This window comes from Manis pentadactyla, chromosome 9, assembly GCF_030020395.1.
Source record: "Manis pentadactyla isolate mManPen7 chromosome 9, mManPen7.hap1, whole genome shotgun sequence".
NCBI lineage: Eukaryota > Metazoa > Chordata > Mammalia > Pholidota > Manidae > Manis > Manis pentadactyla.
Genome location: NC_080027.1, coordinates 10,119,409 through 10,143,498, shown reverse-complemented (window position 1 = coordinate 10,143,498; position 24,090 = coordinate 10,119,409). Strand labels below are relative to the sequence as shown.

Below are 24,090 nucleotides of genomic sequence, written 5' to 3'. Positions count from 1 at the left end.
CACAGAAGGAGGTCAGGGCACCATGAGCAGGTGCCGGGCCACAGAGGGGCCCAGGATTTGGGCCCCTGATTTCCACTGCGCTAAACTGCCTGTCAGGCATCTCTGTGCCCTCCTGGCCTTCCGACCTCTCCAGCCTCCTGGGATGTGCAGGGTTGTTGCACTTGAAACCCGAGGCTGACTGGCCAACCCAGGACAGAGCTAGCGTTCAGGGCTGATGTCAGGGAGGCAGATTTGGGCTCGGACAGAGAGAGGGCATTCCCAAAGCTGGCTTCCACAGGAGTGAGTGCCTCATCCCCAGAGGCGTGCAGTTGAGGCTGGCTGGTCCTTTGCTGGGGTGCTGGAGATGGGCTGCTGGTACCAGGGAGCCATTTAGCTAGAGCTTCCGTCTCCGCGAGCCCAGCCCACAGCCCTCCTCAGGCCACAGTGCCAGCCCCTTTCCCTAAGGCCCGTCCTGTTTCCCTGCTCTCGCCCAGAGCCCATGAGCACCTGTCTGGCCAGGTGCAGGCTGAGCCCGGCTCCAGGAGGGCAGCCCGGGTGGAGGCCCCGGGTTGGGGGGAGTAGAGGGGTGGGCAGTGCAGCCAGAGAGTGACCAGGCCCCTCCTCACAGCCTGTTTGCCCAGTGCCATGCCCTGGCACCTCCTCAGCACTACTACGAGGCCTGCGTGTTCGACAGCTGCCTCGTGCCCGGCTCGGACCTGGAGTGTGCCAGTCTGCAGAGCTACGCAGCCCTCTGTGCACACGAGGGCATCTGTGTCGACTGGCGGAACCACACCCATGGGACCTGCGGTGAGTGCCTGCCTGCCTGGGGTCTGTGGGCTCTACCAGGTGCTGTGCCCAGCCTGAAGGCAGTCTGGGGAGGGGGTCCAGGCACCCAGGAGAATGGGTTGGGCCTCAGGGTGGGGAAGGGGAGCAGGCTGGAGGGTCTGGGGGCTGCCAGCTTTGCTCGGCACAATGGGGTACCACCATCTAACTTGGGGCAGCATGTGGGCTGAGGCAGACAGCCGCAGGCAGCCAGCCACTCTCAGCTGGCAAGGGCGGAGCTGGGCAGGGCAGTTGCTTGCCAGGGGGTCACAGGCTCCTCCCTCCTGACTCTGGCCTCCCTCCTGCAGCGATAACGTGCCCATCTCACAAGGAGTACCGGGCCTGTGGTCCTGTAAAGGAGCCCACGTGCATGTCCAGGTCAGTTGCCAGGTGATATGCTGGGATGGCGGTGGCACAGCCCAGGCACAGTGGCCAGTGCGCCACTGCACCGCTGGCTGCACACCCATCTCATGACACCTCCCCGCCAGCCCCTCTCAGGAGAACAGCACACGCCTGGTGGAAGGCTGCTTCTGCCCTGAGGGCACCATGAGCTACGCCCCTGGCTTCGACGTCTGCGTGGAGTTGTGTGGTATGCTGCCCGCTCACCTTGGCCCCACGAGGCAGACCCCAGCTTCTGCTGCCCTGGGACTCTGCTAACAGGGTTGGTTTCCTCTCCCTTACTAGGCTGTGTGGGACCCGACAACGTGCCCAGAAAGGTAGGCCCTCCACCTTGGTGCTGAGGTGGGATTCTCCCGCAAACCCTGAATTTTGGAGGGTAGAGTGGGTTGAACATGAGAACATGGCAGTCTCAGAGACTGAAGAGCAAGTCATTTAGGTCCTGGAAGCCTGAGTTAGCAGGGATGTCCACCCATCCACTCACCCATCCATTACCTATCTATCCATCCACCCACCCACCCATCCATCCACCCACTCATTCACCCATCCATCCATCCATCCATCCACGCACCCACCCACCCACCCATCCATCCATCCATCCATCCATCCACCCACCCATCCACCCACCCATCCACGCACCCACCCACCCACCCATCCATCCATCCATCCATCCATCCATCCATCCACCCACCCATCCATCCACCCATCCATCCATCCATCCATCCACCCACCCATCCACCCACCCACTCATTCACCCATCCATCCATCCACCCACTCATTCACCCATCCATCCATCCATCCATCCACGCACCCACCCACCCACCCATCCATCCATCCATCCATCCACGCACCCACCCACCCACCCATCCACCCACCCATCCACGCACCCACCCACCCACCCATCCATCCATCCATCCATCCATCCATCCATCCATCCATCCTCTCATCCATTTATCCATCTGTCCCTCTGTCCATATAAGCCTCCATCTGTCCATCTACCCCTACACACCACCCACTCCTCAGTCACTTGATGCTCTGTGTAAACCTGAGATGATGTCTTGGCCACTGCAATGTTGTCCACGTCTTCTACTGTGGTTGACTCCTTAGCAGTATTCTGCACAAACCCCACCGACACGGGTGATGGGTCTGGCATGTGCCAGGCCTGTGCAGGCAGATGCTGGTGAGCAGGTCGTGGCTGTGATGTTAGTGACCTGGTCCAAAATGAACCTGCCCGATGTGCTGGGAGGTGGAGAGGGCACAGGGTGTCCCACAGGACCCTCCGTGGGCTGCCCAGACACGCAGTGGGGTGGCCCTGGCTCATGGGCGAGGTGGGCTGCTGCCTGCTCTTCTCCCTGCTCACCCGCTCCTCCTTGCAGTTTGGGGAGCACTTTGAGTTTGACTGCAAGGACTGTGTGTGCCTGGAGGGCGGCAGTGGCATTGTCTGCCAGCCCAGGAAGTGCGGCCACAACACCGTCACCAAGTGCACGGAGGACGGCACCTACCTGGTCACGGAGGTGGACCCCACAGACACCTGCTGCAATGTCACCTCCTGCAGTAAGGCTGCTCAGGCAGGGCGCACCCAGGGCCCCGGAGGGGGTCGCTGTACATGTCCACCCTGTGGGTCCCCGCCCCAGCCAGCTAGGGAGCCTCTGCCTCGGGCCTGTGGGCGGCCGGGGCCCCGGGAGTGTACACCAGGGCGTGGGTGCTGGAGATGGATATGCCAGGGTCTGGCATCCCTGCCGCACCCCGGCCCCACGGGGAAGGCTGAGGGGCTCCACTGCCTCTCCCCACTCTCTCCAGAGTGCAACGCCAGCCTGTGCAAGGAGACACCCCCCGTGTGCCAGCTGGGATTCGAAGTGCAGAGCAAGATGATTCCAGGGAGGTGCTGCCCCTTCTACTCCTGTGGTGAGTGGGCGGGGCGGGCTGTCTGAGGGTGACGCGGGTGAGGGGGCTTCCTCCTGGGGTCCTCAGATCCCTCACGCTGTCCGCGGGGGGCCAGCAGACCCTGCTGGCAGCTGACAGCGTCCTTCTCTCTCTCTCTCCCAAGTGCCCAAGGGCGTGTGTGTCCTCGGGAACGCTGAGTACTGGGTGAGCCCTGGCGTGCGGAGGCGGCGGAGGGGAGGGGGCCGGGGCAGGCTGAGCACGGGGCTCCGTCGTGCAGGATAGCCCCGGGCAGCCTGGCCCCTCTCTCCACTGTGCCGCCTCACACATCTCTCCCTGTGCCCGAAGCCCGGCTCTCCAGTCTATTCCTCCAGGTGCCAGAACTGCACCTGCACCCACAGCAGGAACACCACCACCCAGCTCAACGCCATCTCCTGCACTCACGTGCCCTGCAACAGCGTCTGCAGCCCCGTGAGCCCCCGCACCTGCCTCTCCCTCCCACAGGCCCCCACGGCTGCCCCGGGGACGTGGGCCCCTCCTCCCAGTGCCCACCCAGGCCTGTGTCCCGCAGGGCTTCGAGCTGGTGGAGGCCCCGGGGGAGTGCTGCAGGAAATGCGAGCAGACCAGCTGCGTCATCAACCGGCCGGGTGGCCAGCACATCATCCTGAAGGTGCGGGAGCCCCACCTGCCCATGGTGTGTTCAGCAGGGGCCGGCATGCCTCCCGCCGCCCTGGCTGAGCCGTCCCAGTGCCAGGGTGACAGTGTGTGTCCTGAGTGGCCCAAGGGGGCACGGACTGGGGGCTGGAAACTCCAGGAACGATTCTGAGTGTGGAGGTCAGATTCCGAGGCCAAGGAGTCGGCAGGTCCTCCGTGCCTCCAGAGGCTCTAGGGAAGGACACTCCCCAGCTCCTGGGGCTCCAGGCGTCCCTCCCACTTCTGCCTGGTTTCACATGGCCCCTCTGTGGTCTTTGTCCCTCTCCTGTCTCTTATAAGGACATGTGTCACTGGGTTTAGGAAGACCTGGTCTCTGACCCTACACTTGATCACATCTGCAAAGACCCTTTCCCCAGATAAGGTCCTGCTCTCTGTTCTGGGGTGAGGACGTGCACATGCTTGTGGACTACAGACTGGTGGCTTCCGTGGCTCTAGGCCTGCAGGCAGAACCTCCCGCCCAGGAAGCTGCACATGGACAGTGGGGGACGCTGGGCGTCTCTGGTCTGTCTTCCTGGGCCGGCCTGCTGCCCTCACAACCGCCCTGTGCCCACAGCCTGGGGACATGCAGAGCGACCCCAAGAATAACTGTACCTTCTTCAGCTGCGTGAAAATCCACAACCAGCTCATCTCGTCTGTCTCCAACATCACCTGCCCCGACTTTGACCCCAGCATCTGCCTTCCGGTGAGTGGCCGTCAGGGCTGGGCTGCCATGCATGTGAGGAGGGGGGCTCCTCGCGTCCCAGGGCAGGGATGGTGCTGCCCACACTGGGCAGGGCTGGCGTCCCAGGCTTGTTGTCCTTCTCCCCAGGGCTCAGAGACACTCATGCCCAACGGTTGCTGCAGGAAATGTGAGTACAGGCCGGTGGGTGGGCAACATCTGGAACCACCTGGGAAGATGGCATGAGGGGCCGGTGCCCTGGGAGCCCTGTGCCCCTGTGACACACTCAGCCAGACGACAGATTTGAGGGCATCGCCTGGGGTGCCCGGCTGCCGAGGGGGCAGCCAAGGCAGGTGCCTGCCTCCTGGAAGGGGGCCAAGGGCCGAGGCCGGGTGCACTGGGGGTGGGGAGAGGCTACGGTGAGGGGTGCCCCTGGGAGGGGTGGGCACCCTGCCCCAGGCCTCTGCCTCCCCGCCTGCCAGGCATCCCTCGCAATGAGACCGTGCGGCCCTGCTCCGCCATCCCCGTCACCAAGAGAATTTCACACGCTGGCTGCAGCAAGAAGGTCATCATGAATTACTGCTCGGGGTCCTGCGGGACCTTCGCCATGTGAGTCCGGGCCGCAGTGTGGCTGGTGGGCGTGGCGGGCGGGTCTGCCCTCCAGCGGGAAGGGGAGGCCCTCACTCCGGCCCTCCCCCAGGTACTCGGCCGAGGCCCAGGGCCTGGACCACAGGTGCTCCTGCTGCAAGGAGGAGCGGACCAGCCAGCGGGAGGTGGCGCTGGACTGCCCCGGGGGCGGCACCCTGAGCCACAGCTACACCCACATCGAGAGCTGCCTGTGCAGGGACACCACGTGCGAGCTCCTGCCGCAGCAGCGCGGAACCGCCCGCCGCACCCGGCGCTCCGACGCGGGGCTGTCGCGTCCAGGGAGGGGCTGAGCCGCCCTCGCTGCCCCGGCGCGGCGCCTCGTCCGTGCTCTGCGCGCTCCCCCCTGCTGACCCTCTGGGCTTCCCCACCCGCTGAACTGGCTTCCTCTCTGCGGATATTTATTTTCCGAGCCTTTGTTCAATTCTTTGCTTTTAAAAATAAACTTGGGCAGAGACGCTGTGTTGGTGTGATTCACTGGGTGCGGAGGGGTCAGGGCAGGCTGGGCGAGAATGTGCACACGTGAACTGTGTGTGTGTGTGTGTGTGAAACGCGCCCTCCTCGGGCTTCTACCCAGCAAAAAATGAGAAAGTTTCGGCCTGTGCATCCCGCGGCAGCGCAGCTCCTGCTGGGAAGAGGAAGAGGCGGCTGCGCGGGTCCTCCTGCTGCTACGGAGGCGCGGGCAGAGCTGTCAGCACCGTCAGGTCCACTTCCAGGAGCGGTGGTCAGCTCTGTGGCCCCAGGGGGGAGGCCAGCGTGGCGTGTGTGCATGGGTGGCTGTGCACGGGCACACGTCCACATGCCCACTGGCTGCATGTGCCTGGCAAGTGGCTTTGTGAGTTGGGCTTGGCCCCTTGTGCTGCCCTGAGCCGCCGAAAGGGAATTCTAAAGACTCTTCTAGTCCTTCCAGGACAGAGCGCGAGGCTAGCGGCCTCCTGTGGCTGTGGGGGCTGTGTCTGGCCAGGTGGGGAGGGGTGGGCACCCTGGGTCCCTGGGCTGAGGAGCAAGTGCAGTATGCAACCTGTGGGTTTCCCTGGAGGCCTGAGGGGGGCACTCGCACCCCCTGGGCACACTTACACCCGACTGAACGGAGGCTCTCAGGGAGCGTGGGCCCTTGTGCCCGACCACAGTGGCTGAGGAGCCAGCCAGGGCTGGCATGGGGGGCACTCAAAGCTCTTCCCCCTCTCTGTTCACTGCCTCCTGAGGATCGCGGCCGTGGCTGTGGCCCTCTGTTCAGCTGAGCCCCGACTCGCCTCCCTTCCCTTCTGAAGCCAGGGAGGCTCTGATGCCTGCACGTTAGCACCGCCCAGGGCCTGGGACCTGCTGTGGTCTGTCCAAAGCCCCCGCTGGCCTAGGAGGGCCCAGGAAGTCCCATCTGGCCCCTTTGGTGACCTCAGGAGCCCGCATGCACCAGGGGAGCACTTAATGAATTCCTAAAGGCGTGACGGCAGCCACAGGAAACAGAGCTTTTCAGGCAAAATAAATATGATACCAGACAACAGTTTGGATCTAAACTACAAAATAAAGTCTTCTGAGAATGGCAAAATATGAGGCACCATTTTCTTAATCATTCTAAAAGTTAATTATGTAAAGAAAAGAGGTGGACATATCGTGGGGTTTCCAAGGCATGAGAGGGCAGAGGCGACAACAGTGACGCCACGTGGGGGCGGAGGAACCGGAGGCACGTGTCGTGACGGTCCTGCACCGTATGCGAGGCACGGCCTTACTTAAAACTGTACCACGATAAATTACAGATTTATACTGTAAACTGTAGGGCAGCTACTCAAACGTGTTTTTAAAGGAGGCATAATTAATAAGCCAATGGTAGTGATAGGATAATAAAAAATGCTCAGTTAAAAAAAGGCAGAAAAAGAGAAAAAATGGAGCAAAGAAGTGGAACCAATATAGAACAACAAGATGGTAGATTAAAACCCAACTATGTCAATAATCACATTAAATGTACATGGTATAAACACTCCAATTAAAAGATAATTAGATTAGATAAGAGCAAGGCGTGATTTATATGCTGTCTACAAGAAGCTCACTTTAATATGAAGACATAGACAGGCTAAAAATAAAATAACGGAGAGATTTACCTGCTAGCACAAGTCAGGAGATAGCGGGAGTGTCTATGTAGGTATCAGACAAATTAGATTTCAGAGCGAGGAATATTACCAGGGACATTGTATAATGACAAAGGAGTCATCTCAACAAGAAAAAATCTTGAATGTGTGAGCAGCTAATAAAACAGCTGCAAATTACATGAAGAAAAACTGATGGAAATGGAGGGAGAAATATAGAACTCCAAACATAGGTGGAAATGTCAACACTTTTCTCTGTGTAACCAGTAGAACAAGTAAAGAGAAAGATCTATAAGGATCTGAAAGACCCAGGAAAAAAAATACTATAAACTAACTTGGCCTGATTGAAATAGAATATCCCACCTGAAAACATATAACAGAACTTGACATATTTAAACAGTAAAAATCGTAACCAGCTATGTTAGGTAACCACAGTGGAATTAAAAAAAAAACTCCACAATGGAGGGATAATCTGGAAAATTCCAAAATCTGGGAACCAAGACACACACATGTAACTCATGAAGCACAGAGAAATTAGGACATGTTTTGGAACAAAATAAAAAGCAAAGCATATCAAAAATCGTGAACTGCTGAAGTATTTCTCCTTTGGACATTCATGCATGATTTTATATTAGTAAAAAGGAAGCCCCCAATCAATGTTGGAAGCTTCTACCAGAACAGTCTAGTAAAACACGAGAAAACAGAGCTCAAAGCAGACAGAAGGACGCAGATACTAAAGGTATGAGCATAAACAGGTAAAATCTAGAACAGAACAAGAAACCACCACAAAACTCCAGTAAATATGATCAATGAAACAAGAAACTTGCTCTTTGAAGACAAACCTCGAGCAGGTGGGCCATGCTACACAGAGCAAGACATGAATGATCAGCATCGCGACGGAAGGGGGACAGAATCATGGGTCCCATGGACGCTGAAAGGATGGTGTGGGAATATTGCGAACAACTTTACACCAGTGAATTTCATACTTAGGTCAAGTACACCCATTTCTTGAATGAAACAAATGAACAAAACTTGCTCAAAAAGAAACTGAAGAATCAAGCCACCCTATATTGCTTCCAGAAACCTAATTCATAATTTAAACACCTTCCCACAAAGAAAACTCCAGGCTCAGATGGCTTTCCCAGTGAGTCCTATCAGGCATTTAAAGGAGAAGTGATATCAATATAACATACATTCTTTCAGAAAAGAAAAAGAGGGTAGGAACACTTCTCAATTCCTTTTATGGGGCTAGTATTTATGTGATTCCAGAACCAAAGGCGTCACAAGAGGAGCGATCAATTCCTCTTGTGAAAATAGATGCAAAAAATCCGTAACAAAATATTAGCAAGTTGAAGCCAGCAGTATATATGCCGTCTGGTGCATCATGACCCACTGAGTAAGGTTTACCCTGAGGTAAAACTGGTTAAACCTATGAAAACCAATCAATGTGATTCACTGTGTTCATAAAATAAGGGAGAAAAACAAATGATCATATTATATACAGAAAAAGCATTTGAAAAAAGAAATCATAACCTTTTAATGATAAAAACTCTGAGCAAGCTAGGAATAAAAGAAAAAGAGAACACCTCCAACCTGATGAGGGACCCTTACAGCCTGACGCTCACATTGCAAGCACCGGTGGAAGGCTATTGATGAGGAGGGAGAGTGCGCTTCTATTTAGGGTATAGAGGACGTCACCAGAGCTGTGAGACCAGTGAGAGAAGGGGAGACATCCAGACTGGAAAGATGGGACTGTCTCTGCACGATGTATATATATGATTAGTAGTGCCCTACTCCTACCAAGGCAGACCGGCAGATCAATGCCACAGAATAGAGAGTCCAGGAATAGATCAATATTTTGATGATAAATTGATCTTCAATAAAGGTGCCAAGGTAATTAATGGGATAAAGGGAGTCTTTTCAACAAATGCTGCCAGAATGACCATCTATCTGTAGGGAAAAGAGATGAACTTGACCCTGAGCTAACACCATACACCAAAGTCACACACCTAAATGCAAGAGCTAAAACCATGAAACTTCCAGGAGAAATATAGAAGAAAATATTTATGACATTGGGAGAGGTAAAGATTTCTTAAGGGAGACACAAAAAATGCAAAATATTAAAGAAATAAACCAATAAAATGGACTTCATTAAGATTCAAAACTTTTGCTCTTTGAAGGACGTAGTTACCAAAATGGTAAGCACAGTATGGGAGGAAATCTTGTAACATGTATCCAAAAAGGAGCTTATATTCAGAATCCTTACAACTCAATAAAAATAATAAACAACTCAATTATAGTATTGCTCCCAAAATATGATCTATGATTGGCCAGAAAGCACATGAGACGACGTTCTTCCACATTGCCAAGTCATCCAATAAATAAATCCACCCTCAAACTGCAAAGATTTGCTGGTGTCCACACATGGACAATACCAAGCTTGGGCCAACTAGAACTCTCAGATGTTGCTGGAGGAAATGTGACATGTGACATCCTGCAGCCGCTGTGGAAAACAAAATCTATAAAGTTAAATGTATGCTTTACTCTATGGCCAACAGCTCCAGGTGTTTACCTAAGACAAGTGAAACACATGGCTACATGGGGAGATACATGCGAATGTTCAATGCAGCATTGTGCAAAATCTCTGAAAACTAGAATCAATGTAAACGTCCACCCACTGGCAAACGGATGGACAAACTGAAATATATCCACACAGTGAAACACTACCATATGGCTATGTATGACTATAGGGTAGATACATATGAATACCACGGAAATGAACAAATGTTGATCCTAGCTGCATGGGTGACTCTCAAAAACATTGCATCAATTGAAAGTAGTCAGACCTAATTAATGCATGACTGCACTACAGGATTCCTAAAAGAAAGAAACAGGGGAGCAGGCTAAGCAGGTTTCCTGAGACTGGGTTTGAGGGATACCTGCAGAATGGCACCAAGATTTTGAGCTTCTCCATTTGATTCTGGTGGCAGATATACGATAGCTCAGTTACTGAAATTCGTCAGACTGTATGTTTAAAATGTACTTTTTTGCATGTAAGTAACACTGACTACAAAAGTGAACTACTTATAGTTGCTTAAAACAGCCATCATTTATTCAGCTTGTGATCCCACAGTAGCCTGGACTGGCCTGTCCTGTGTCTGCCGTCAGCTGGACGGTCTGCAGGGCTGGCCGTGGCTGGAGCAGCTGGGACTGTGGACTCTTCTCCCCACAGCGCGCTCCTCCTCCGGAGTAAGGCCGCTGTTTGTGCGCTGGTCCCGGTTTCCGAGAGCGGCAGGAAGATAGACAGGGCCCTGTGCGCGGGCAGCTTCCGTGCCCGCAGCTGTTCCAGTGACCATTATGGGCCGCGTGCACAGAGCCCAGGCCAGCAAAGACGGCTCAGCGGGTATGAACCGCTGGGGGCTATGACTGCCTGTGTCACACCGACTGTCTCAGATGGTAGAGGAAGTGGGAAAGCTTAGCCATCTCACCTCTGAAACCAGAATAACTGGCATACAAACCACTCAAGGCAGCCCAAGGAAAGATCACTGTAGACACACGTCACTCACCAGCAGAGGCAGACCCCCTGAGGCGGACGTCGGTCAGCACAGCGAACGGGAAGCAGAAGCGAGACGCCTCTGTGGGTGTGCAGTTTTCTCTGCATGGGGAGCCCATCCCACCCCTTCTGCTCTTTACTTACTTTGCCGGGTGTGCAGCCACCACCCGGGTGAGCCAAATCTGAAAACAGAAGCAGGCGCGGGTGTCCCAGCTCCTCTCTTCTTCTGGGGGCTGGCTGACCTGTTCTCCGCTTCCCCACGGAGCGGGGCTTGTCCAGGTCCAGGGCTGCCTCCAACTGGAAGGCTGCCTCTGATTCTAGGGGTCAGACTTAGGAAGGACACTTACCCACAGCATAATGCACGGCCTCCCGCTTAGAATTCATAATCTAAGAGACTGGGCTTGGCTCTGCACATGCCAACTCCCTTTGCTTATTTTTGAGTTGGTTTAAGCGCTTGGTGGAGAGGGTGGCGCAGTGCACAAAGTTGCTCCCAGTGCCCTAAGGCCCCAGCAATCGTGAGCACGGAGGGTCTATCCAGGAACTCGAGAATGTTCAACAGCAGAAAACAGCTGTGTCTGTCAGGATAGCTCTGCTGTGTTGAATAACAAAAGCCTCCCAATCTTGTGCTGGTGACCACAGAGGATCTGTCTCATTCGTGCTTTGTGTTTGTACCTCTCGGCCGGAGCTCTGCCCCTCCAGCACCCAGAGGCATGGAGCAGCCATCAGCTCAAGATCACGTTGTCCCGAGGAGGGTCCTGCCCTGCATCTGAATCCTCAGAATCCAGCCGCTGGGCTCCTTGCAGCCACGGGCCAGACACGCAATACTGCCGTGTGAGCAGCAGGGGGAGCCAGCCGCACTTGCAAATGCTGGGTGATTTCCACACCCCCAGATTTGAGGAGGAAAACCTGGCCATCTTAGCAGATGCAGAAAAAGCTTCTGACAAAAGCAAACAGTGGTCTTTTTTTTTTTTTTTTTTTTTAAAACAGTTTAACACTGGAAGGAAACATGCTTAACATGTTAAGGGATCTCTGTCAGAAAAGTGCAGCAAACATCAGATTGAGTGCTGGGACTTGGGACTCACTCCCAGAAATCCAGGGGAGGAGGCTGTCTGCAACTTCCGCGTTCACACTCTGGGGTTCTGGAGGTCCGCACCAAAGCAACGAAACAAGAAAAAGAAATAATAAATATCAGGACTGGAAAGAGACAAAACGGTTCCTAGTTACAGATACTATGGTTTTCAAGACGGAAAAGCCAAGCACATGTATGGCTCTGTTGTTTGGACCAATTCAAGTAATTGGTTGTTGGAATCAAGTTTAGTGAATAAAAAAACACCCCAAACCAGCAGCATTTATTATTCATTCATTCATTCACTTATTTATTTATTTTTTATGTTAAAAAAATTAATTTTGGTATCATTGATCTACAATTACATGAGTAACATTATGTTTACTAGACTCCCCCCATAGTCAAGTCCCCCCCCCACCACCCCATTACAGTCACTGGCCATCAGCAGCATTTATTTATACCAGGAAAAAACCAAGCAGAAAATATAATAGAAAGTTATCTCATTAATAGCAGCCACAAAACCCATGTATATTTCTTAGAGTAAGACAAATAGAACATAGCCCATCACAAGCAAATCACTGTATATGACTAAAGGCCACAGGGGAAGATCTCACTAAACAGGGAGGCGGAGATGTCATGCTCACTGATGGCAAGTTTCAGTTTTGAAAAACAAGGTCATTTCTCTTCAAACAGCTGTCTAAATCCCATGGTTTTTCCTGGGACGTGGCAGTCTCCCTCACAGCCCACGTGTGGGGCAAATACCCGAGGAGAACTGAGAGCATTTCAAAGAAGCTCAAGGCGGGCAGGCCGGTCTCAGTCGCTGCGTGACTCACAGGGTGGCGTGGACGCGGCGTGTGGACAGGTGAGTGGGCAGAGGGAACAGACCACACGCCACGGTAATGGCTGCAGTGCTGAGAGCTACCCACACCCAGGGCTGGGGGGACTTTAGTGGACGGTGCCCGACGGGTTCTCCATGCGGGGAAATCGAAACTAGGTCTCCACACCCCAAACTGAACTAAGTTACCAAGTGGATTAAATCACTAGAGGTGAAAAGCAAAACTGTTAAATTTCCAGGAGAAAAAAAGGCACAATATTCATGACCTAAGGGTAGGGAAGTCACTAAAATCATGGGGCATAATAAAAGCCAAGATGGATGCATCGGACGCATTACACTTTAATAATTCTGTTTGAAAAAAATACAACATGACAAATAAAACATACAGACCAAAGAGTGGAAGAAAATTTCCATGGGTGTGACCCACGAGTTCCAGCATCCAGAGACCTAAAGAATGTCCACACCAACACAGCGTCAAGACGGGTGAGGGATCTGAGCAGCATGTCACAGAGGAAGGCGCTCAAATGACAAAAAACAACAGCAACAAGCAAAGAGGCTTGAGGCCCCCGATCCTGAGAAGTGCAAGAGATGCCAGCATCAGGACCCCGAAGTTGGCCCACCAGATCCCCAGCGCTGGCAGGCACTTGGGGTGGCACGTGCAGACACACACCCTGGGGAGAGCCAGAAATCGGAGGCGGCCTATGTGCCCAACGACCGGAAAGCGGCCGTCGGTCTGGGTGCGTTGGTTGCCTGGAAGGCAGCACAGATATTAAACCTGAGCTGTGCGCGGCAGCGTGGGACAGCCACCAAATCACAGACAGCCTTGGGCAAAAGAGCGGTTTGCAGATTAACACGCACCCTGATCCCATTTCTGTGCATTTCAAGCATGAATGATACTCGGTTACTTGTGTGTTTATAAACATAGTAAAATTCAGAACTTTTGAGAATGCTGGGATTCAGGAGAGAGGCTGCTTCCAGGGCAGGAAGAGAGGGGGATCAGGCACCCCAGTTCTACCTGGAATATTTTATTTCCTGATGGAAAAGAAACAGCAACTTGCTAATTTAAAGCTGGTCGGTGGGTCGGTGGGTAACTGTTTTATCCTTCTGTACTCTTCACAGGGCGTTGAAATCACCCGGGAGGGGTGAGTGTGAAGGGCCGGATCCTGGAGCAGCAGGAAACGAGACAGAGCCCAGGGACCAGGGACGGGCCAGCAGGAAGCCTCAGGTCTCAGGCCCGCAGGCTGGCGGCCGGCCCCAAGCCCCTCCCCTCACCCACCCACCTGGCAGGGCCCAGATGGTCTGCGGGTCTGAGGTTCTCTCCGAGTTGTTCTCAGCCCTCCCTGGCCTGAGTTTCGACTTGCTTTCTCTGTGCTTGTAGATTGCTATGAGCTGAGCTGTCCCCAAACCTTCGCAGGTTCGAGTCCCGACACCCAGCGTCTCAGAACGTGACTCTATTCGGAGCTGGGGTCTTTACAAAGGTGATTAAGGCACATGAGGTCACAGGGTGGCCCCAATCCCATATGACTGGCATCCTTATCAGAAGAGGAGGTCGGGGCACAGACACGCACAACCAGACGGCCATGTGAGGACCCAGGGAGGGGACGGCATCCACACGACCAGGGGAGAGGCTGGGGGGCCCGTCCTGCCCACCCCGGGGCCTCAGCCTTCCAGCCCCAGGCCTGGGAGAGAAGAAACACTTGCGGTTTAAGCCCCCAGGCTGTGCTGCTGGTCGCGGCTGCCCCAGGACGCTTCTACCCTGACCAGCCACAAAGGAGGGGAACCCTGGTGGGTGGGTGGGAAGCTCAGAGAGGCTTTCAGAGGCTTTTTGAGGGTTCCCCCCCACCCAGAGCCCTCGCCCTGAAGAGTGGGAGAAATGCCTAGAGAAGTGGTCATCGGCCTGGCACCCTGAGCCCCTTGAGTTGGGAAACGGTGTTGACGGGGTTCTACCACCGCTTGCATTTCATAGGCTGAAGTGGGCCAGTGACCCTGGGGGTCACGCTGCCAGGCTGGAAGCATCCCACCATGCTGCCGCCCACACCCAGGCACTGGCCTCGGCTGGGGGAGGGATGGGGCGTGGGGGCCAGCTGGGGCCTGCCCTGCGCTTCCCTCCGTGGGCCCTGGACAGCCCTCCCTGCCTGGCTGAGAGGCAGAAAGTGCTCTGTCTGGGCTGCACCCCCAAGCCCCTGCACCCCTGCCTTCCTGGTAGCTGGATGCCGACACCTGTGGCAGCCACACACCCCTCCCTGCGTATCACTGGTAACACGGGCATTTTTCATCCACAATCTCCTCAGGCGTCAGCAGGCTTATTTCACAAGGCCCCAGAGAGGTCTCTGGCTGACACTGGCAGGGCCCCTCCCGCTGGCCCGGGGCCAGCACTCGCCGTGGGGCCAGGAAACGGTGCTTACCCGAGCCTTGGCCTCCAGGGCCCCGAGCTGTCCTTCGCCTGCAGGGCTGGGGGTGGCTCTCCGCCTGCCCCGGGGACACAGACGGGGCTGGGCTGCACTGTGGACCAGGACACCGCATGCCCCTCATGAGCTCTGGCAAGACCACCCCCAGGAAGCCCTGGTGCTGCCAACGGCCCCACCTTCGCATGAAGACCGAGGGTCCCAGTGGAACCTGGACTGGGCAGAGAACTTGTAGGGTGACCCCCGTAGTGTGGTCCCATGTGCCCCCGTTTGTGCCAGCCTCTGAGACCCTCCTGGAAGGACCCCCTGGACAGGGAGGTGGCAGGGCGGCATCCTGCCCCTGGACACCAGGCCTCACAGTGGCCTCCTGTCTGGGAAATCAGAGACTGGGAACACAGCACAAACCTTTCCGTCCTGATCATATTGAAGAGCCCGCTCGGCGGCATTAGGCATGTTCACGCGGTCTGCAGCCATCCCCACGGCCTCCGGAGCTCCCCGTCTCCCCAGACTGGAGCCCTGTCCCCCCTAAACACCTGCCCCCGCCCCTCCCCAGCCCGGGTGCCCCCACCCACTCCCTGTGCCCACAGATCTGGCGGCTCCAGGCCATCCTGGGAGGGGGTCACGCCGTGTCTGTCCTGCGTCGGCTCGTTTCCATGGGCGCAGTGTCCTCAGGTCCCCCGCGCTGCAGTGGGGCCAGGAGTCCCTCCCTAAAGCTCAGTGATGTCCCAGGGTGGATGAGCCCGTTTTGTGTGTCCTTTTGTTGGTGCAGCGACCTGCGGGGCCCCTTGGGCTGCCGTGAGTCACACCGCCAGTTGTAGGGGTGAGGGGTGCCTCCAGGTCTCCCCAAGGAGAAAGGAGGGGTGGGCCTAGGCTCTCAGACCCTCCTTGGTGTGTCCCCAGAGCAGCTCCCTCCTGATCGGCCCCCTGGCCCTCGGAGGGGAGCAGGGAGGAGCCACCTCTGCAGGTCTGACCCACGGGCTGGAAGCTTGGAGGGTGGAGGGGCCCGTGCTGGGCGTGGCGGCCCACGGCCCTGCCCTCTCAGCTGCAGCGGACTGGGTCAGTGCTGCCGCCACGTCTGACCCCTAACCTCCGACCTCCACAGCCCAGGGCCCTGATGGGGGGAGACCGCAGAGAGGCCAGAAGGCCCTCCTGAGCCTGCTGCCCTCCCGCCCAGCTGCAGCTGCTGCTCTGACCCCCCGCCGCCCGCCCAGCCCGGGCTGTCTCCCCTCAGGCCGCTCCCCACTCGCTGCTGGCCGGGACGGCGTCCTGGCAGGGCTTACGGCCCCATATGTCTGTAACTAAAAAAGGCACCTGGGCCAGCCCTGTGTGCAAGCATGAGGCGTCCGATTGGTCGCCGCCCCATTGTCCAGGGAGCCAGAGGACTGGCCAGTGGGGGCCTCGAGGGAAGACCGTCCTCTGGCCGTCCGGCACCTTCCCTCCCATCTGCGCCGACGCTTCCTGCTCGGTGTCCTTCTGAGGTGCAAGGGGCCTGGTCTTGCTGGGGTCTGACACTGCCCTCTGGGGCTGGGTGGGGGGCTTGGGGCCGGGAAGCCCGGCAGCCCTGCCCAGGCCTGGCCCATGTGGTGACTCACACAGAGGAGAGAGGGCAGGGCCACTGGGGGGCAGAGCTTGGGGGCCACCAGGGGCCTCTTGGGGCTGCACTCAGGGTTAGGCCCTGCTATCTGTCCTGGATTCTGAATCATTTTTGAACTTGGGGCTCTGGGGACCCTGTTCCTTCCTGGGACCGTGTGGATGCAATGCCCTGCTCAGTACGCTGGCTGGTCAGCGTAGCTGAATCCTATGTGGCAGCCACGTGGGTTACAGCAGACAGCACGGTGGTGGGGCTGGGAGCTGGGGTCTCCACAGGCAGAGGGGCTGGGGTCGGGAGCTCAGAGAGCCGTCCGTGCCCAGGAGGGCTGTGAGGGCTGTGTGCCGCCAGCCTGGGCCTGGCCCGGCCTGGAGACTTGGGGAGCCCTTCCGCTGGGGGACAGAGGGCTCGTGGCTGACGGGGACCACCAGGGAGGACGTCTTTGAGCTTTCCTACCTTCTGCTTATGATGCTTTTTTTAAAAAAAAGGCATGAAAACACCCAGAGCTACAAAGGCACCGCATTTCCGTCCACTACGAGCCTCCCTCTGCCACTGGGTGCCCAGCCCGTCGGGACAGCCACCTGCCCACTGATGGGGACCCACCCCTGCCCTTGCACAGTTGGGCGGGCATGTGTTCATGGCAGCTGGGGACAGGTGTGCCACGCCCTAACCTTGACCTGTCCCTGCCGATCGCCATCCCTCAGTGGTGATGGGGTCCCAGGCAGCGTGAAGCCCATGTCCATCTAGGGGTGGCTCCGCCTCGTGGTTTGCTGGGAAGGGCTGGGTGCAGGGGAGAAGGGCCCTGGTGGCATGTCGCCCAGCCCACTGCTCTGTGGAGCCCCTGCTGGGAGAGGCTGTGACCTGTGGGCCCTGCAGGGTGGAGGTGGCAAAGATGCAGATGGGGGGCCAATCCTCTGAGCGCCTCCCGGCTTCAGCTGGTCTGGCTGGAGGCAGACATGCTCAGACCCCCACCTGGGGCTCTGATGTGGTGACCTGACCTCGGGGCCACTCACTTTTCTTGGCCCTGCTGTGACCCCCCCATTCCTTTTGGGGCCCTGGCCGGGCAGACCAAACCCTCCCCTCACTGCCTGTGTAACCCCAGACCTGGCTCTTGCCGCTGACAGGCTCTCCTGCCTCCTGCTGTCCCAGTGGTGCCCAGTGCTGAGGATGAAGGAGAGGCCAGCGAGGGCCTGCCCCCCTGAGGCCCCTCTGGCAGGGCCGGTCACGGGAACCCTGGGCGGAGGGGCACACGGCCCGGAGTTCCGTGGCTGCCCTGCTGCCCCATGGGCCCAGAGGAAGCTCTGCTTTGAGGGCCTGCCACGGAGCGAGCTAAGATGGGGGGCTGACCCCCACCGCTCAGGCACTAGGCCCTGAGGCCAGCCCGGGTGGCGCTTGGAGGTGCCGGGCTGTGGACAGCTGCCCTGGGCTGAGTGTCCGGCCATCCAGCACAGTGCGGGCTGAGTGACCTGTGACCACTGTGAGGCACCGCTGTTTGCCATCCTGTCATGAGCCTAGAGGCCCAGGAAGGCAGGGCCTGTCCATGTGGCGCCCTGTGAGCCCCGCCCCCAGGTACGTGTCTAGGTGCAGAGAAGGAGGTGTCGCATGAGAACACGCCACGAGGCAGGCGGCGGGAGGACGGAGTCCCATGCCCTCGGAAGTGGGGGGGCTCAGGGCAGCTTGTGGGCAGCCCCAGCCCCAGGCCACGAGGTCCCCCCTCCTCCGGCACCCCTGCCAGCACTGCTAATGACAGGCCGCCCTAGAGCCTCGGAGCCTCAGTGAACACACTGCTCTGGGTAGGCTGGCACCCAGGGCTGGCGCATGAGGGTGTCTCTGCCATCCAGGAATGGCCTCGCTGCTCTGGGCTGGGGGCTGTCGCCCTGACGGCCCGGGTGGCCTGGAGGGAGAGAGCCCAAGCCTTGGGGCCAGTCCTGGGCATCACCCTGGAGGGGGTCTCCAGAGGGAGGCGTGTGGAGGCCCCTGACACAGCTGTTGTCCCCGGCACCTCAGTCTCCACTCGGCCAGGGCACTAGCCTGGTCCGCCCAGGATGGCCTCTTGGCTGGGGCTCTGAGTCAGGTCTCCGCTCCTTCACCCAAGGGCCTGACCCGTCCTTCCTGGGGCACGTTCGCCAAAGCACAGATAAACCAGGCCTTTGTATGCCCAGGGAGGGGGATCGGGAGGCGATACTTTCCTTTTCTGGGAGTAGACATGCCTTTGCCGGCCCTGGTGCCAACTACATGGCCTGCAGGCCCGAGGGAACCCGGAACTGCCCACACCTCGCCTGGTAGAGATCCTGGATTAGCCGCAGAGGGTGGGCACACTCACCTTTGCCACCCTCAAATTCCCCTTTGGGGAGGCACTGGCCCCGCTAATCCGCTGTGACAAAGGCTCTGTGGTTTGTCCCCAGCCTGGGGGTGGGCAGGGCCCCTCCCCGGGAGGCCCCTGGCGGGGAGCAGGCTTCAGGCAGGCCTGCACAGGGCGAGCGCTCCCCCCTCCCCCCGGGCATAAGGGTGCCCCCCACCCCCGGCCTGGTCAGCTGGGCAGCAGCTGCCACAGCCCCCCGAGAGCCCCCGTCCTCCGGAGCTAGGGCCGCCCTGGAAGCCCCTCTGTGGGGCCGCAGCCTGGGCCGGGCGTGGGGCCGGGCGGGAGCAGGACCCCTGGGGGCTCCTCCTCCGGCTCCTTCCCCCTCAGCCCGAGGAGCTGGGGTGTCTGGGCCTGTCTGCCATCAATGACGCTGCCCCACAGGGGTTGAGTTTTAAAAATTGTGGCAAAATACACATAACTTAAAATTTACCATCTTCACCACTTGTAAATATAGATTTCAGCAGCATTAAGTTCCTTTTTTTTACATCTTCACTTGATTTTACGGAGCAAAGTGAATTCTCACGAGGCTCCATCACGTGCCCAAGGTGGGAGGTGCAGGGGTAAGTCCACAAGAGCCCCCCACAAAGCTTTAAAAACAGCTGCGGTAAAATGCACATAGTATACAATTTAACACTTTTAAGTGTAATTCAGTGGCGTGAAGTGTACTGATTCCGTGCGGCCACCCCACCATCTTTCGACTGAATGCAGCAAGGCTGTTGCGTCAGGACAGAGGGTCATTCAGAATCGTGCTGAAGCCACGACCCGGGACGGCGGCTGTCAAGGGGTAAGAGGTCGTTCCGGTCGGACCGCTGCAAAGTGCTTTGCCTGCCAACAGCGCGTATGCCTGCTCATAACAGGGGCCATTTCAGGAAAGAGGTGCCATTTATCTGTGTGCTGAGGTATCAAGCCTGTCATGTATGTGCCAATGCATCACACATGTCAATGTACCAAGTGTGTCGATGTGCACGTGTGTCGGTGTCAAGGACACATCTGGCCGGTGTCTTGAAGCACAGACCGGCCCTCCGGCGCTGCCTGTGCGTGAGGGGAGTCAGGGGCGCGGGCTGCTACTCGTTCTCCTGAAGATTCCTACCAAGGGGCGAGAGCCGGGCTCCCTTTTAGTTCATCTTTGTGCGTCCCGGGCCCTGCCCCTCTCTGCCTCGGGTGAGGGGCTGCACACGCGGCTGGCCCGGGCCGGAGGCCGTCTGGCATCTGCACACGCAGCAGGAGCCATCCTGCTCACCTGCAGCCCTGGCGGGTCTGGGGGACCATGGCCGTGGGGACATCCCACATCCACCTCCAGAACTCTCCATCTCCCCAAACCGAAGCTCTGTGCCCCTCTAAACACTCCCCTCCTCCCCTCCCCAGCCCGGGCACCGTCCACTGGCATGGCTCTAAGCTGACCCTCGCAGGTGTGGGGCACAGGGAGCGGGGAGGGGAACCTGCTGGGCCCTTGGGCCTGGCGTCTGCCGCACGGCCGCGGCCCTGGAGCGAGCCTCTTCCTCCTCCTCCTGATGCAGGCCAGCGTGGGCCCGTCCTGCCACGGCCCGGCTGACCCTGCAGATAAGCAGATTGCCACTGTGTGTGCCCAGTGGGTGAAGTCGGTGTTACCAGGGCCAGGATGTTGTCTGGGGTGGGGCTGGCAGGCCGGGTGAGGCAGGTGTTTCCAGGCCACCAGCGGGCAGCCCCGCCCAGCCCCCCACTGCTCTGCCTGCCGCCCTAGGGGATTAGGGAGGGCCGGGGTGTGGAGGAGAGCGGGGTGCCCGGGGCTTCACGCTCTGGCCTGCTTCCCCTTGCTGTCCTTACCCATGAGTGCATCTCCTGAACTCTTCAGTGCGGGGCGCAGGGGGCTCTTGGGGTGGGGTGTGGTGCTGGTACCGGGGCCTGGGTGGGTTTCCAGGCATCAGCAGGGCACTGTTTACAGCAGGCCCAGGGGTCCCTGGTGGACGTGGCACAGTGCACATGCCATCGGGGCAGATTCCCGAGAGGGGATCCCCACCCACTAATGGGGAAACAGTCTCAGAAACTTGGTCGCCTGTCTGCGTTCACTAGGCTGGGCCCCTGCTCACATGGGCGTGGGAGGGGACCTGGGAGAGGGGGGAGGGAGCCAAGCCTGGCTGGGAGGGCCTGGGGGCCTGCTGGCCGGGGTGGGCAGAGACGGCAGCTACTGGGGCTCCCCACATCCACCTGTTCCGGGGCCCACCGACCCAGCCTCACGGAGACCCACCGAGGACAGGGAACCCAGCCTCCGCTGCCCCCTACAGTCCCTGGAAGTCCCTGTTCTGAATCTTTGCCCCAAGGATGCCCTGCCCACTCCCAGCCCCAGCCCACCTCCTGAAGTCCTGCCCTGTGCCTGAGCCTCAGCTGGATGCACCCCTCTGTGAAGCCCCCTGACCCCCCGGAGGAGTTTGTCTTGTCCCACCCCTGCCCCTTGACATTGCCCACAAATGGGGCGACGAGCTCCCGAGGTCGAGCTCTCTGGCCAGGCCCTCAGGCCGAGCCCCAGAACGACCCTTGCACCCCGGATCTGCTCCAGCATGTCCCTCCTGTGGATGCCCCCGGGGCGCTGAGCCTGGCCAGAAGCCCAGGGTAGAGTTGCCAGCCGGGGGAAGGAAAGCAAACACCCCTTTGTCTGCAGCTGTGGCTTCTGCTTGAGGGGCTTGGAGTACAAAGCAAGGTGGGCTGAGGATCCTGCAGTCTAGACAGCACCCCTATGGGCAGTGGGGGGGGGCGCTCCTGGGCAGACACGGGGGCTTTTGGAGCAAGTGCCAAGTCCCCAAGACGGCCAGGACTCTGCTGAGGGTCAGAGGAGGGACGGTCGAGGCTGAGGTTCTGGCCTAGGCTGGGGGTCCGCACTGCTGCCCCTCCTTCCACAGCAAGGCTCCAGAAGCGCCACCTTGGGGTGTCAGGTCACATCGGGGACTGCCCTTAGCCCTTCCTTCCGTCACAGGCACCTCCTCCAGGAGTCAGCTGGACGTGACCTGTCTTTAGGGCCCTGTAGCCCCGCCCCTTTCCACCCTTGTCACCCCCACCTTGAATCTCAGCCCTGCGTTGCAGTCCCCCAAGCCTGCATCCAACCTCCTCCAGGGGGCTGTGACGGGGGACCTGTCTGGGTGCCTGTGGGTGACGTGGCCACCTCGGTTGTCTACTGCCATTCACCAGCCGTGCGGTCCAGGGTCGCCCAGTGTCCGCCATGTGTAGTTCGGACTCCCTGGGCCCCAGCAACCACAGCTCCAGCTCTGGGCCTCCCCCTGCACACCTCTCCGTCCCTCTGGCACCCCGGCCCACCCCTGGCTTGTTCTCAAGCCCTCCATGCCTTCCTTGCCAGGCCAGGTTCCCCTTCCCATGGAGCTCCTGCTCCCCTTCCATCTGGACCACACTGGCTGTGCGTCTCCGCATCACCGTCATCCACGCTCTCACTTGCTCGGTTCCCTCCCAGCTCCGTCCACACTGACTTCTGCAGGGCTGTTTCCCCCCTGGCACCCCAGCGGTTCCGTCATGCACCCAGCTTGCAACTTACCCAGGAGCCCTTGCCTGCCCGGGGAGTGAAGATGCAGAGCAGTGAGGGGCAAGGGCTGCATCCGTCTTGGAGCAGTTCCAGAGCGCCCTTCACTCTTCCCCTCGGCACGCGGAACGGCTCCACCAGCCGGGACCCCGGAGGAATGGTGGCCCACAGAAACCCCCCAGGGGCCCACAGCAGCCCTGCTGCCCCAACCCTGAGTAAACCCCTGCTCATTTAAGCCTCAGACTTTGTAGTCACTGCCTAACCCACTAACTGGGGAGTCTGGTAAAACGCACAGCCCTGACCGACAGGGAAGCCCTGGAGGCCTGGAGAAGCCATTGCAAAGAGAGCAAACGACAAACCAAGCCAGGGGAAGTGGGGCCTATGGAAAGACTCACGAGCTGTTATAACAGGAACGCCTTGAGAGGCAGAGGGTACACATGGTTTTATAAAACACCTATTACAGGGAAATGAAGTGTATTGTAGAAACTAGCTATTCATAATAATAAAAAAACATTGACTCAGTGAAACAATAAGTGAAAACTGGATGGAAAAGTAACAGACTGAGATGACCGCATGGTGGATGAACCAGATGTGGGAGGGAGTAGATGACACAAGGAGAGTAACGGGGGAGTGAACGGCGGGGGCAGCACCGCACACCGCGCACGGGACATGGAAGACGTCACAGTTCTCTGGGAATGAGGAGGAAAAGACAGACATCACTGGTGTGACAGGCCTCTTCCATGTTTGCAGAGTGGCTCGTGTCAGACCAACACGCCTGCTGGGGAGGATGGTAAGCTTGGGACGGGAGATGAAGGAATGGTTTTAAGGAGGGGCAGCAACCCGAAGTGGATGGCAATCAGCTGGGTGCACCCTTGAGAAAGAGGAGGATCGCAGGGTGGCCCACATTCAGCTGACTTCCCCACCAAAAGCCACCCCAGTCTGCAGGCACTTGGGGAGAGCGCAAGAGGAATGGAGCATGCTCGCTGGGCTCAGGTTGCCAAGGAGATGGGAAGTTAGGAAGGAAGGTACAGAAAGGGTGGCGCCATTGGATCACTGGCTGACACATGGTCAGGTGAGACATCACAGTGGGAAGAAATGGTGGGAGGCTGAAAGGGGCGAGCAAGGGGCATGGAACGTAGAGTTCAAGTCAGCCATGTCAGAGCCAACAGGGAAGCGCGTTGAATGGTCCATTAAACTCTGTGCTTTAGGAGTAAGGACTGCATCCCAGGACTAAGAGTTTTGCCCTGGAATAACGGAGCATGAGCCCAAACCAAAAGACACCCAGAAAACAAAGCCCAAAAGGAATCCCCTTCAGGATCAAGGTGATCCATGAGTAATTTACCTGTTGGCACAAAACAGAATGCACTCCCGAGGAAGGTGACAGAATCCAAAGTCTCTGCCATGTACTGGGCACGAGGCCTAGTGTGTGATAAAAATCACCAGATGTGATAATGTGACTGACAACCAAGAGGAAGAAAATACCCACAGGGAACCACATGTTGGAGTTATGGTAATTAAACCATACATGAACTGTTTCATTTATTTTTTATTAAGGTATCATTGATACACAATCTTATGCTCAGGTTTCACATGAGCAACATTG

General features: G+C 57.7%; 1 protein-coding gene across 1 annotated transcript in view; it reads left to right on the top strand.

Moving 5' to 3' along the window:
* Window positions 1-5,552, top strand: part of MUC2 (mucin 2, oligomeric mucus/gel-forming) — a 28,807-nt gene extending 23,255 nt beyond the window's left edge. The window contains exons 36-48 of the mRNA XM_057506751.1: window positions 608-786; window positions 1,110-1,179; window positions 1,290-1,390; window positions 1,486-1,517; window positions 2,574-2,751; window positions 2,998-3,102; window positions 3,245-3,285; window positions 3,427-3,549; window positions 3,650-3,748; window positions 4,346-4,474; window positions 4,601-4,640; window positions 4,933-5,059; window positions 5,151-5,552. Coding sequence (XP_057362734.1) covers window positions 608-786; window positions 1,110-1,179; window positions 1,290-1,390; window positions 1,486-1,517; window positions 2,574-2,751; window positions 2,998-3,102; window positions 3,245-3,285; window positions 3,427-3,549; window positions 3,650-3,748; window positions 4,346-4,474; window positions 4,601-4,640; window positions 4,933-5,059; window positions 5,151-5,388 — 1,462 coding nt within the window. The 3' untranslated portion in view covers window positions 5,389-5,552. The remainder of the gene's footprint in view (window positions 1-607; window positions 787-1,109; window positions 1,180-1,289; window positions 1,391-1,485; window positions 1,518-2,573; window positions 2,752-2,997; window positions 3,103-3,244; window positions 3,286-3,426; window positions 3,550-3,649; window positions 3,749-4,345; window positions 4,475-4,600; window positions 4,641-4,932; window positions 5,060-5,150) is intronic.
* The last annotated feature ends 18,538 nt before the right edge of the window (window positions 5,553-24,090 follow it).